At 43.8% G+C, this 13587-nt stretch overlaps 2 protein-coding genes across 2 annotated transcripts; both read left to right on the forward strand.

The window, feature by feature from the left end:
* Nucleotides 1–932: 932 nt before the first annotated feature.
* On the forward strand, nucleotides 933–7924 carry LOC311156326 (scavenger receptor cysteine-rich domain-containing protein DMBT1-like; the record flags this gene model as incomplete). Its single annotated transcript, XM_084210175.1, has 7 exons — nucleotides 933–1032; nucleotides 3172–3309; nucleotides 4148–4195; nucleotides 4423–4734; nucleotides 5257–5568; nucleotides 6534–6848; nucleotides 7371–7924. 7 exons carry the CDS (start codon nucleotides 933–935, stop codon nucleotides 7922–7924), a joined length of 1779 nt encoding a protein of 592 aa, XP_084066301.1.
* Nucleotides 7925–10201: 2277 nt separating this feature from the next.
* LOC311156327 (scavenger receptor cysteine-rich domain-containing protein DMBT1-like) lies at nucleotides 10202–13244 on the forward strand (the record flags this gene model as incomplete). The annotated part of the gene is made up of 5 exons (XM_084210176.1): nucleotides 10202–10351; nucleotides 10731–11119; nucleotides 11991–12047; nucleotides 12142–12413; nucleotides 13072–13244. The coding sequence occupies 5 exons, from the start codon at nucleotides 10202–10204 to the stop codon at nucleotides 13242–13244; spliced, it is 1041 nt and encodes a 346-aa protein (XP_084066302.1).
* Between the last annotated feature and the right edge of the window lie 343 nt (nucleotides 13245–13587).

Raw genomic sequence — 13587 nt, forward strand, 5'->3', positions numbered from 1 at the left:
CAGGTGAGCAGAAAGAGCAGAAATGCAATATTTTTTAATGTAAAAGTTTTACTTTAAAACATTTTAAAATAAAATGACCCCAGCAGACAGGACTTGTTGTGCCCCCAAGTCATCCTAAACTCCATGAAGACTTCACACAGACCAACCAAGGAAACCAACTCAACAGGACTTTTGATTCCAGTTCATCCTTCTTTTCTGTTTCATAAACTGTGTAACTGGAGGGGTTGCAGGGAGTCCTGCTGGCAGATGCATCTGAGCACCACAGGTGTAGATTGAGGCAAGACCCTGGTAAAACAGAGCAAGCTCAACAGAGGCCTGCAGGTGAGCTCCACTTAGGGTATGTTATAAAAAATTGCATGAATTTACTTTTTATTCCTGACTTAACCCCATTTAAGATGTGGTTTTTATTTTTTATGTGCAAACAGCAGGGAAACAAACCTACAGTTTCAAATGGAGAATTAAAATATAATCATTTACGAGACCAGGACTCTCTGCTGAAGAATTTATCAGAAAATCTGCTGTGAATTTACTGCTTCATTCTGCAATACCCTACAGTCTGCGTAAGCAAGCAATTACCTATTATTAATAAATAAATAAAATTGGGATGGTTGAGGAAAAGAAACACATATATTCATCAGTCTGGATCCAAAGGTAACTCTGAGCCAGCACATACAGTTGAAGATAATGTATAATAAAGGCATATCCTGGTTTGGGCTGGCATGGAGTTACTTTTCTTCCTAGCAACACAAATTATCTAGGAAATGGAAACTTTACCACTCCTATGTAATCCTTCTGCAAAGATCAGGTAATCATAAAAAATATTGCATAATAAATCAGACAGAGCATGGGGCAGGCTGACCTTGGGAGCCCCAGTTTTTAGTAGTGCAGAGTATAAAATGTAATGCTCAGTTTTACTGGGATCTCTTGACAAGATGGGTGCCACCAGGGACTTGCTGTGGTTATTCCTGCTAAATGCAGCACTCCTGGATGCCACCTCACCTAATCCACACAAAAATTATTCTTCCCAAAAAGGTAGGAAAAAGGGTGTCTTGCTTTGCTACTCTGGGTCTATCCATGGCACTCACAGGCCAGTTTAATCAACCCTTTGGACAGATTGGAAGACAGATTGAAATTAGAGAACATCAGATTATTTTATTAAAAATGTGAACCAATCAATACCACAGTTAAGTATTATTTTTGTTGAAGTGAATTTAGTGTGATGAAATGATCGTTGTTTTGCAGTAGTGTCTTGCAGGTAAGTTTGAACCAGATTTAAAAAGAAATCTGACAAGAAAGACTGAGAGACCTTGTTCTTATAAATCTATGGCTTCCAGTATGGAATGATGAGGGATTGTAGTTTCTTTGGCTGTAATGCATATCTGCTTTGCAGTACTTCAAATTCCACCTTGCAAATGCACATGGAACCACCCAGTACTTATTTAGCTTTACATAATTTAATGGGAAATACTTATTTAGCTTTATATAATTTAATGGGACTGCACCAGAAAGACACAGTTGCTGTGCTGTAGGGTGTCAGGATGCCCCAGGTGTGTGCATTTTACTAACTTGGGACTTTCAGGCAGGTGGAATAAAAACCTGGGGACTGTAACTATCCAGCCTGCATGTGTAAAAATACAAAACAGTGTTGGGTTTCCTCAGAAACCAATATTTTGTATTGCATAGGACTTTCTAAACACTATCTGTAGTTTAAAAAAGCTGCAACAACAAAAACTCAACAAATTAATAAAAAAGGTATGACTCTCACTCCTCTTTCACAGAAAATGTCTGAAGTCTTATGTTCCTGCTGGGAATTTCTTCTGACTCAGACACCTCTTTTTTCACTGTTTTTTGCAGCTATAAATAAGAAAAAACACCCATTATATCCATGGGAATATTGGTGATAGAGTGTGCATTGCTAATTTTGCCCACTGCTTTTCAAAAGACAGTTCAAAATGCTTGAATTATACAAAGAGAAACTAATGAAAACTAATCCAAGGAAATCAGAGTAAGAGAGATTTAAAAGAATGAAATTGTAGAACAAAGAAACCAAAAGGGTCTGATACCTGTCTCACTGTACAAAGTCACTTTCTGTATGTCTGGGAATTACCTGGTACTTTGTGTGTGCTACTCAGATAAAAAAAAAAGCCTGAGAAAGACACAGGACTTGTATAATGCTGTATCAGATCACTGAGCCTAGCTAAGCAGGTCCCTGATTTCTTCTTGCATTAAAATCACAAATACACTTATGGAAGTTTTCTCTGTTCTTGTTTTGGGGATTTTTATTACCCATTTAATTTTACAGATAAACCTGTGTATATAAACAACTGAAAGTACTGTTGCATCTCAAATTAGAAGCCCAGATTTAAGGGAGTTCCAAGCATATTCTGCATCATACTCTGTATTACTCATGCCCAGGCACCTCTTCCTGTAAACTTTATTTGGTTATCAGTAAGACTTTAATGCTTGGTTTATTGACCTCCCAGCAAATTCTGTCTATTCCTAGCAAATATACATTAAGAATTGCAACGAAAAAAAATTAGAATATTAGTCAAAAATCAAAACTATTCTCTTTAGTCTGACCAAACATTAATCCAAACATACATGAATGAAAAAGATGTTTGTTAATTGGCAGATTTTACTTCAGTTGTCTTTGTTCACATACTTCCATTAATTGAAGAGATAATTTTGTGAGGTTACCACACCCTTGTGGAATATGACATTACCAATTGTTTCTGATTTCACAGAGACCAGATCTTTGCCCTGCATCCCAGAAGATGCAGCTCTCTAGGGAAAACACACCTGATATAAATTTGTTTATCAGATGTATCATAAATTAAATCACAGGAAGCAGCCATGTACAACAAAAATCTGAAAGTAATGCGCTCATGGAGTCAAGAATTATAGAATGATTTGGGTTACAAGGTAATTTTAATAATCTTCAGGCTTAAACCTCCCAAAGAAGCAGAGACAGTTTAAAACAGATGCTCTGACCTGGAAAGTGGCCAGTGAAGGGAAATCCACAACATCTCAGGGCGATGAAAAAAATTAGGACTCATTTTATAGGGAAAAGAGTGTTTTTAATATGTGTCCAAAAATTCTTGAATTCCTTACTCCTTCCACAAAAGATCAGCCTTGAGATTGACACATTGTTCTCCATCTCCAATTTGACAGGGTTGGACCAACATCCCCACCACTGGAAAGAACTTGATCATGATTCTTCACTCACCAGGGACTCACTGGCTTCACCTTCCATCACTCCATCTGCCACCACCACTAATACATCCGTGTTAATGCCCTCCGTTCCTTCAGGTGGGTCTGAGTCTCTCTGAAATTTCTGGCCAGTGCTTTTGAGGAACCAGTAATTCCCACAGAGTTTGTGGTTTGGTTCCCTCCATGGGACAGCAGAGCCCAGGAAAAGCACATCATAACTGAAGCCAAGGGTGGCACTCCTGGTGGCCTGAAACCTGGCACCCATGCCAAGGTGCCAGCAAGGGAAGGTGGTCTTTGCTGGCTGGAATTTGGTGTGTGTTGGCAATGAGAGCAGGGTTATGTTTCTGGTTGATCCCACCATGAAAAACCACCCTGCTGACATCCCCAAGCTCTCCATCTCCCATGTGACAGGGTGAAACCTGGCCATCCTGTTCATCCAACAGAGCCATAGTTGCTGCACTCCTTTCCTCCCCTGCAGATGCCACCAATGCCATAACCAACCTCACTGTCTCTGCTCCTTCAGGTGAATCTGAATTTCTGCTGGGTTTTCTGGCCACTGCTTTCTGCAGAAACAATTAGTGCCTCAGACTTTGGGGTTTAGTCTTCTCCAAGGCAGAACAGAGCCTGGGAAAAGCACAGCAGAATGCAGTTGAGACTGGGAGTTGTGGTAGCTTGATCAAGAAGCATTGCCCAGGCCCTGGCAAGGAAAGGCACCTGCCTGTGTTTTTTGTTGGCTGGAATTTGGTGTGTGATGAGAATGAGTGTGGGATTATGTTTTTGCTTGATCCCACAATGAAAGACCACCATGCTGGCACCCTCAAGCTCTCCATATCCTGTGTTCCATGGTGGCACCAACATTCCCAGTCTTGGGAGTAACCTGGCCATGCTCCTTCATCCACCAGGAGCTCACTTGCTAATTCTTCTTTCTTCCCTACAGATGCCACAGCCAACGGTCCACCCAAGTTCAGGTTGGCCACTCCTCCAGGTGAGTCTGACTTTGTCAATGTTTTTCTGGTGACGTGTCTTGGCTGAATAGTTAGTGGGGCAGAGGTTTGTGTTTAGTGTTCTCCCTGAGAGAGGACAACCCAGGAAAAGCAGATTGACACAGCCAAGACTGGGAGACATGGTGGCCTGATGCCAAGGCCCTGGCAAGAGAAGGTGCCTTTGTGCTAGAATCTCTTCCCAAGTTTTCCATACCTCCTTCTTTCCCAGATGCCACCATCAGCCTGGTGAACGGCGGGAGCCGCTGCGAGGGTCGCGTGGAGATTTCACACTCCGGGGGCCGGGGCACCGTCTGTGATGATGGCTGGGACCTGAACGATGCCCAGGTGGTGTGCAGGCAGCTGGGATGTGGAGCTGCTGTTTCTGCAACATCAGCAGCCTCCTTTGGACAAGGCAATGGCAGCATCTACCTGGATGATGTCAACTGCGTGGGCTCAGAATCGTCCCTCTTCCAGTGCCGCCACAACGGCTGGGGCAGCCACAATTGCGGCCACAATGAAGATGCTGGTGTTGTGTGCTCAGGTACCACTGGTCTGACTGCCTGCATGCTGGGATTCGTTCAGGAAGTGTCCCCTCTTGGCTGGATATGGGTGTGTGTTGGGGATTATCTTTTTGGTGGGTCCCACCATGAGAGACCATTCTGCTCTCCACTGCCCATGTGCCGGGCTGGCAGCAACGTGCCCAGCGCTGGGAGAAAGGCAGGCATGGATCTTCATCCAACAGGCCTCACCTGCCTCTTTCCTTTCCTCCCCTACAGGTGCCACAAGCACAACTACAGGCAGCCCCATCACCTCTGTTCCTTCAGGTGGGTCTGAATTTCTCCTGGGTTTTCTGGCTGCTGCTTTTTGCAGAAACAATTAGTGCCTCAAAGTTTGGGGTCTGGTTTTCTCCATAAGAGAGGAGAAGCCAGGAAAGGCAGTTTAATACAACCAAGGCTGGGAGTTGTGGTGGTCTGAAATTCATAGAGTGATTTCTCTCTGGCAAGAGAAAATGCCTTTGTGCTAGAATCTCTTCCCAAGTTTTCCATACCTCCTTCTTTCCTAGGTGCCACCATCAGCCTGGTGAACGGCGGGAGCCGCTGCGAGGGTCGCGTGGAGATTTCACACTCCGGGGGCCGGGGCACCGTCTGTGATGATGACTGGGACCTGAACGATGCCCAGGTGGTGTGCAGGCAGCTGGGATGTGGAGCTGCTGTTTCTGCAACATCAGGGGCCTCCTTTGGACAAGGCAGTGGAAGCATCTACCTGGATGATGTCAACTGCACAGGATGGGAGTTGTCCCTCTTCCAGTGCAGCCACCGTGGCTGGGGCAGCCACAATTGTGGCCACAATGAAGATGCTGGTGTTGTGTGCTCAGGTACCACTGGTTTGACTTCTTGCATACTGTGACTTTTTTCAGAAGGTGCTCTTAGTTAGCTGGAATTAGATGATTTGTTGGGGATGAGTGCAGGGTCATGTTTTTGGTTGGTCTCACCATGAGAGACCATTCTGCTGACACCCCCGGGCTCTCCATTGCCCATGTGCCAAGCTGGCAGCAATGTGCCCAGCAGTGGAGAAAGGCAGGCACAAACCTTCATCCAACAGGCCTCACCTGCCTCTTTCCTTTCCTCTCCTACAGGTGCCACAAGTACAGGCACAACCCCTCCCAGCACCACATTCCCTGCTCCTACAGTGGGTCTGAATTTCTCCTGGGTTTTCTGGCCACTCCTTTTTGCAGAAAGAATTAGTGCCTCAGAGTTTCGTGTTTAGTTTTCTCCCTGGGAGAAGAGAAGCCAGGAAAAACAGTTTAAGACAGCCAAGACTGGGAGTTGTGGTGGCCTGAAACTCAAAATGATTTCAAGGCCTTGGTGTCATCCTGATTTTTATCTTTTTTCTTTATATATTCTCTGTATCCTTTACGCACATATTTGTAGCTTTGTAGCTTCTTATTTTAACTTCGCACCAGCATTTTCCTAGTCAGGAAGTCAAAACTCATTCCAGGATCCCTATGCTATCTTGGTTCTTCCTGGCTAAAAAGGCTGAAAAACGGCTCTTCACACACAATTCATAAACAAAGTACAGTCCCATCCGAAGGCAGAGAGGACTTGGAAGGGACTTGGAGAGGGGGGAAGTTGCACCACCATTTGTGGATATTTTGTGAGTTTTGTGGATATTTTTCCACATCTGCCCTGGAAGCCTCCAATAAAGATCCATTTTTATATTACTTCCTATATAAAAATTAACCCAAAAGCTGTGTTATTTCATTTATAGATTGACAAAGGCATCACCCTGGCAAGAAGAGGTGTCTTTGTGCTAGAGAATCTGTATCTCCTTCTTTCCCAGATGCCTCCACCATCAGCCTGGTGAACGGCAGGAACCGCTGCGAGGGTCGCGTGGAGATTTCACACCCTGGGGGCCAGGGCACTGTGTGTGATGATGGCTGGGACCTGAACGATGCCCAGGTGGTGTGCAGGCAGCTGGGATGTGGAGCTGCTGTTTCTGCAACATCAGCAGCCTCCTTTGGACAAGGCAATGGCAGCATCTACCTGGACGATGTCAACTGCGTGGGATCAGAATCGTCCCTCTTCCAGTGCCGCCACAACGGCTGGGGCAGCCACAATTGTGGCCACCATGAAGATGCTGGTGTTGTGTGCTCAGGTACCACTGGTCTGACTGCCTGCATGCTGGGATTCGTTCAGGAAGTGTCCCCTCTTGGCTGGATATGGGTGTGTGTTGGGGATTATCTTTTTGGTGGGTCCCACCATGAGAGACCATTCTGCTCTCCACTGCCCATGTGCCGGGCTGGCAGCAACATGCCCAGCACTGGGAGAAAGGCAGGCATGGATCTTCATCCAACAGCCCTCACCTGCCTCTTTCCTTTCCTCCCCTACAGGTGCCACAAGCACAACTACAGGCAGCCCCATCACCTCTGCTCCTTCAGGTGGGTCTGAATTTCTCCTGGGTTTTCTGGCTGCTGCTTTTTGCAGAAACAATTAGTGCCTCAGAGTTTGGGGTCTGGTTTTCTCCATAAGAGAGGAGAAGCCAGGAAAGGCAGTTTAATACAACCAAGGCTGGGAGTTGTGGTGGTCTGAAATTCATAGAGTGATTTCTCTCTGGCAAGAGAAAATGCCTTTGTGCTGGAGGCTCTTCCCAAGTTTTCCATACCTCCTTCTTTCCCAGGTGCCACCATCAGCCTGGTGAACGGCGGGAGCCGCTGCGAGGGTCGCGTGGAGATTTCACACTCCGGGGGCCGGGGCACCGTCTGTGATGATGACTGGGACCTGAACGATGCCCAGGTGGTGTGCAGGCAGCTGGGATGTGGAGCTGCTGTTTCTGCAACATCAGGGGCCTCCTTTGGACAAGGCAATGGCAGCATCTACCTGGACAATGTCAACTGCGTGGGATCAGAATCGTCCCTCTTCCAGTGCCGCCACAACGGCTGGGGCAGCCACAATTGTGGCCACCATGAAGATGCTGGTGTTGTGTGCTCAGGTACCACTGGTCTGACTGCCTGCATGCTGGGATTCGTTCAGGAAGTGTCCCCTCTTGGCTGGATATGGGTGTGTGTTGGGGATTATCTTTTTGGTGGGTCCCACCATGAGAGACCATTCTGCTCTCCACTGCCCATGTGCCGGGCTGGCAGCAACGTGCCCAGCGCTGGGAGAAAGGCAGGCATGGATCTTCATCCAACAGCCCTCACCTGCCTCTTTCCTTTCCTCCTCTACAGCTGCTGAAAGCATAACTACGGACAACCCCATCACCTCTGCTTCTTCAGGTGGGTCTGAGTTCCTCCTGGGATTTCTGGCCACTGCTTTTTTGCAGAAACAATTAGTGCCTCAAAGGTTGGGGTTTAGTTTCCTCCAAGGGAGAGCAGAGCCTTGCAAAAGCACAGCTGAATGCAGCTGAGACTGAGAGTCGTGGGACCCTAAAATTCATAGAGCATTGTCGAGGCCCTCTCAAGGAAAATTCCTGCTTGTAGACTGTTTTGACTGGACTTCAAATTTTTTTGGGGCTGAGTGCGGGATTGTGGTTTTGGTTGATGCAGCATGTGAGAGCATTCTGCTGAGACCCCAAGCTCTTTATTTCCCAGTGTCAGGGTGGCAACAGCGTGCCCAGGGGTGGTAGAAAACCTTGCCATGCTCCTTCATCCTCCAGCGCCTCACCTGCTTCCTTTTCTTTGTCACATACAGATGCCACAAGCACAGCCCTTGTTACAAATCCTCCAGGTTTGTATTTTTATATATTTTTTCCCATTTCTCCAATCCATTACTCTTGAAGTGTCATGATTACTGTTTTTCAGGTGTGAGCTGTTTCATTTGTATAGCATAATACATTGGGAAAAATCCTTTCTGGTTTTAATTCTTTATATGCTACACATTAATCTTTTGGCTATTCATTAATCTTTTGTCTTTGAGTGATTCTGTGGCTGGGGGTGGATTTCAGAGTATGCTGATTACATGGGAGATTTACTTTTGTTTATTCTCTGATTTAATGGTATTTAGGCCACCGCCTTTTACTCTATTTCATACTCATGGGCCTGAAGCCCACAGAGGTAATAACTGCAAGCATGGATCATAATTCTCTGAAGAGTTCATCACTTTTGTAGCCTGAGAGGAGCACAATCATTATGTTTCTTTTGAGATTTAAACTTGTGTTGCCGCGGTTTCTGTATATCGAGCATATTTTTATTTGATCAGAAGTAAATCTAAATTAATCACTTCTATCCCTTTAATTTCTTTTTTTTTTTTCCTTTCCTTTCTCAGGTCAAAAAGTTATTTGTGGTGATATACTTTTTAAGTCCTCTGGAACATTTCAGAGTCCTTCTTTGAACCCTCCAGATAAAGCAGATTGTTTGTGGCAAATACAAGTGACAAACAATTTCCTCATTGCGCTCACATTTGATAATATTCAGTAAGTAAACCACTTTATGCTTGGGCAATACAAAAATTCCAAATCTCAACTGCATCCACAGTTCCTGGGCACATTTCCCATCCTATAAGTGAATGAGAAATATACATGGGAAATATGTGAGTGCAGAATCCTATCATATTGTTTGTTCAGCATTTAAGTCCCAAAGTTCAGCAAATGCATTTTTTTGTATATTCTCATTTCTTCCTCAGGTTGCAAGGTGGATGCCGGAATGACTATATTGAGATCTATGATGGGCCACCCAAATCTTCTCCTCTACTTGGAAGAATTTGTTCTAGTTCTCATCTCACATACACCTCATCTTCAAACTACATGTCTGTGAGATTTTACAGCAACTCCAGATATTCCAGTGGAAGTTTTAGGGCTCAGTATCAGTCCCTTCCAGCAGACCAGAACACCAGTAAATTTCCATTCTATTTGTAATTCTGTTCTCTTTGTAATGTTTTCTTTGCTCAAAAGCTTTTATATACTGCTTTTTTAACTAAATAAGTATTTGTTAATGTTGTTGAAGGAATCTCACGTAGATGATATTCCTGTTTGAATTTTGTTACTGATTATTGACTGCTCACTTTCGGAAAATAACTACTTTTTCTTCTTTAAAAATATTCAATTCATTTGCCTTTAGATGTTTTCTGTTATTTTCTAAACTCATATTCCTTGTACCACATCATAATTCTTATATATTTTTGTACCTTTCTGGACAAACTTTCACAAAGTCATAGAAACGTTGGTTAGAAGGGACTTTTGGAGGTTTCCTAGGCCAACTATTCAAAACAGAGCTACTGCCAACACCAGGTCAGATCCATTAAGAACTGGCCTGGCTGAATGTCTAGAAATATTCAAAGGATGAAGTATTGAAAGTTACTACTTTGGGTGACCTGTTCCAGTACTGTCCTATTGCTTACTCATATCTAAGTCTCAAGTGTAAAAATAAGTGGTTTGGCTTATGAATTCTCTTCTCTAAATGGCAGCAGTGATTGCATTTGTTGGACTTGCAATATGAAAACGTTATCAAGTATCCAAAATCACTAATAATTCATATTTTTTTTTCCCCCCTAGCCCTTCTGTGCTCCCCAACCTACATGTATGCAGCTGTAGACAGACACTATCTCCAGTCCCAGGGCTACTCAGTGGAGAGCATCAGCCTGGCAGACCCTGACTGTAGACCAAAAATTACATCAACTAAGGTTATATTCAACATTACATACAGCAGCTGTGGTACAAGTAGACAGGTTGGTGTCAAGACATTTGGGAAAACTCTGGGCATGGGAATTTAATAGACAATTGGAAAATTGTCATGGATTGCAAAGGGTGTTGTAGGCCACAGGCATGCAAAACACGGAAAAGGAGCATGTGTTTTGGGAGGGTGAATTTGGTTAAATATTTATACCTATCCTTCCCAGGGTACTTACATCCTTCCCTGTACCTATTTCAGAATGATGTTCCAGAGAACAAAAATAGAGGGGAGAGTTAAGTGAGCAATCCCATCCTGGATGCTTGGGATTTTTCAGTATCCTGACTGCCAGGACCTGGCACATACAGGAGTTTGTAATGCTCACAGTGAACATGACCCCATGTGGAAATTTAACTCTCATTTAATGTGTCAAACAGAGCAACAACGAAACAATCTCCTACTCCAACGTGATTAAAGTGCCTGCTCCTGGCAAAGTCATCAAGAGGCAAAAGGACCTTCACTTGCACATCAGCTGCAAAATGCTGCAGAACACCTGGGTTCAGGTCATGTACATTGCTGATGATGTCATTGATGTCAACAAAACCCAGTATGGCAGATACGAAGTGAGCCTGACCTTCTACAACTCCTCATCTTTCCAGTGGCCAGTGCATGACTTCCCTTACTATGTTGACATGAATCAGAATTTGTTCCTCCAAGCTTCTCTCCACAGCTCTGACCAAAATCTGACCGTGTTTGTGGACACCTGTGTGGCATCGCCTAATTCTAGTGATTTTAGAACACTGGCCTATGAATTGACCAAGAGTGGGTAAGAACTTTGTAAAAAATCACTTTAAAAGCGTTTCTATGTGTTGTTCTAAAAGAACTTAATTTGTGAAATGAGGTGATTTAGGATCAGTGTACACTGGTTGTAATTGTCAGGGCAAATGTTCTTCTAAGAACAACTTTTTGGCAAAGCCTGAGTGAAATTCAGAATGGCAACCAAAATGTCATTCAGAAGTCACAGTCAAGCACTGAGATTTCACTGAGGAATTTCAGTGAGGAAATTGAGGTCTGACTTTGTTTCTGAAATAGATGTATGAAAAGGAGGGGTGTTCATGGCTCTACATTTCTGTACGTCATGAGTTTTACAGCATCATAACTGGAGTACAAAACTGTCTACTCAAAAAGAAGAGAAATTCCTTAGCCTTTTCTTACTATTCTAGAAACCTAAACCACTTTGCCTAAATTTATACCAAAGTGCATTGAAGCACTAAAGAGAATGTTTATTAAAAAAAAAAAAAAAAAATTAGATTTATGCTTCCAGAGAAGAAAGGAGAATTTTCTCTTTCTGCAACAACTTTCAAGGGACTCTTTTCAAACAGTTAATCCTGTTTGCAAATGCAGAACAGGCTCTCACCTGAAACACAGAAACCAGCAGAACCACTAGCCATTTTTTTCAGCTATTCATGTTTACACAGAACTTGTTAAGCTATGAAATTTCTGTGCTGTGCACATTTACTAATTTCTCTTCTAAAAGCACATTTTTATTTTAAGCCTTTCGATTTCCATTTTACTTCCTGGCTTTATACTTAACCTTGAAAGAGAGTGTGTAATAGTGCTTCTGCTCCTGAGAAGGTGTGAGTTAATAGCTAATCTTGTTGATTTTATGTCCTAATGTTGATTTTATGTCCCTCCAGGTGTGCTAGTGACCCTAGCTACGCTCTCTTCCCCTCGCCACGCGGTGACATCGCTCAGTTCGGGTTTAACGCAAAGAGAGGCTGTAGTAGTGCTTCTGCTCCTGAGAAGCTGTGAGTTAATAACTAATTTGTTGATTTCGTGTCCTTCCAGGTGTGCCAGTGACTCTACCTACTCCCTCTTCCCCTCGCCGCGGAGCGACGTCGCTCGGTTTGGGTTTAACGCCTTCTCGTTCGTGAACCGCTTCCCGTCGGTGTTCCTGCGCTGTGAGCTGCTGGTGTGCAGGTACCACGACTTCCCCTCCCGCTGCTACCAGGGCTGCCTTAGCAGGTTCAAGAGGAACGCAGATTCTTCCCACGAGCAAGTGAATGTTGTTGTTGGACCCGTGCAGCTTCGGGAAGCTCACGCTGAGAGCAGGAACATCGGTAAGTTTAAATATCTTGAATAACGTAAGACTCTGTGTGTTACTGTCTGTTTGCATTTCAGTTCAGACAGGAAACCCAGCTCTGAAATGTACTTTTACTGGTTTATTTACAATTTGGCTATTATTCTTGTGGGGGATTGTTATTTTTATATACACAAAATAGTTCTAGTAGATTTATACAAGCTCCTTCCTCCTTGTAAGTTTAGACGCATTCTTTGTTCTGCACATATCAAGTGGCAATTGACTAAGTTCTATGGGAAGAGGGATGAGATGTAACTAATCTGATTTATATTAATTTTCCAATGGTGTCTGTACCTAATTTGCATGTCTGTTATTTATTTGCAATCAATCTCTAGGTCCTCTTGGAAATGCTGTTTCTCAGTGTGCTGTAGCTGCTGTTTCCACTACCAGAAAGCAACATCTTAAGGTCTTTGAGTGCAATCATTACAGACTCCCAGATTCTCTTTAATTTCTTGTCACAATCTTTACCTGTTTTGCATGGCCACAGAATAATTTGTGAAATTATGTGCGGTTTTCTGATCAGATCCAGATTAGAGCTTTTTAACTCAAATTTGCTTTGCCTAACTATCTTTGTAATTAACTAGCTCAGGGGAAAAAAAGCAAAACAGTAAGTTTCTCTCTGACTCTTTTATGCACAGGGCTGGCCTCTGCCATCCAGCCAAAAGGGGAAACTCTGAGCTCAAAGCCTGCTGCCAGCTCCCATGCTCCTCTGGCTGTGACCACCGTGGTGCTGGTAGCTGCTGCTCTCACAGTGGGAGGATTTCTTTGGAAGAGGAAACTGCAAGAGGCCATCCCATACCAGAAAATGTGAGAGGCAGCTCCAGGCATGGAGGTGGAAGGACACTTTCACCAGCCACCTGCTTCATTATTTCAGCTTGCAATCTGTGTGAAGCGCAGCTCTTACTTGGCTATTCCACCATCCAGATCATGTTTGAAGAATCAAGATTACACCTGATGCTACCATGAACTGAGTTTATAAAGCAACCTGATTTTAAAACCTAAGGTGTAAAGAAGGATTGATTCTTTCATCCCAGCATCCAAATAAGCACCTTCAGTGCTGGACATTTCAAAGCTTTTCTGTTGAACTCCTCATTGAGTGTCTGCCTGAGAAGACTGAAATAGGTGACTTGAGAAACAAGAGCTGATTCATTTGG

Source organism: Fringilla coelebs, assembly GCF_963513975.1.
Source record: "Fringilla coelebs genome assembly, chromosome: 8".
Classification (NCBI taxonomy): domain Eukaryota; kingdom Metazoa; phylum Chordata; class Aves; order Passeriformes; family Fringillidae; genus Fringilla; species Fringilla coelebs.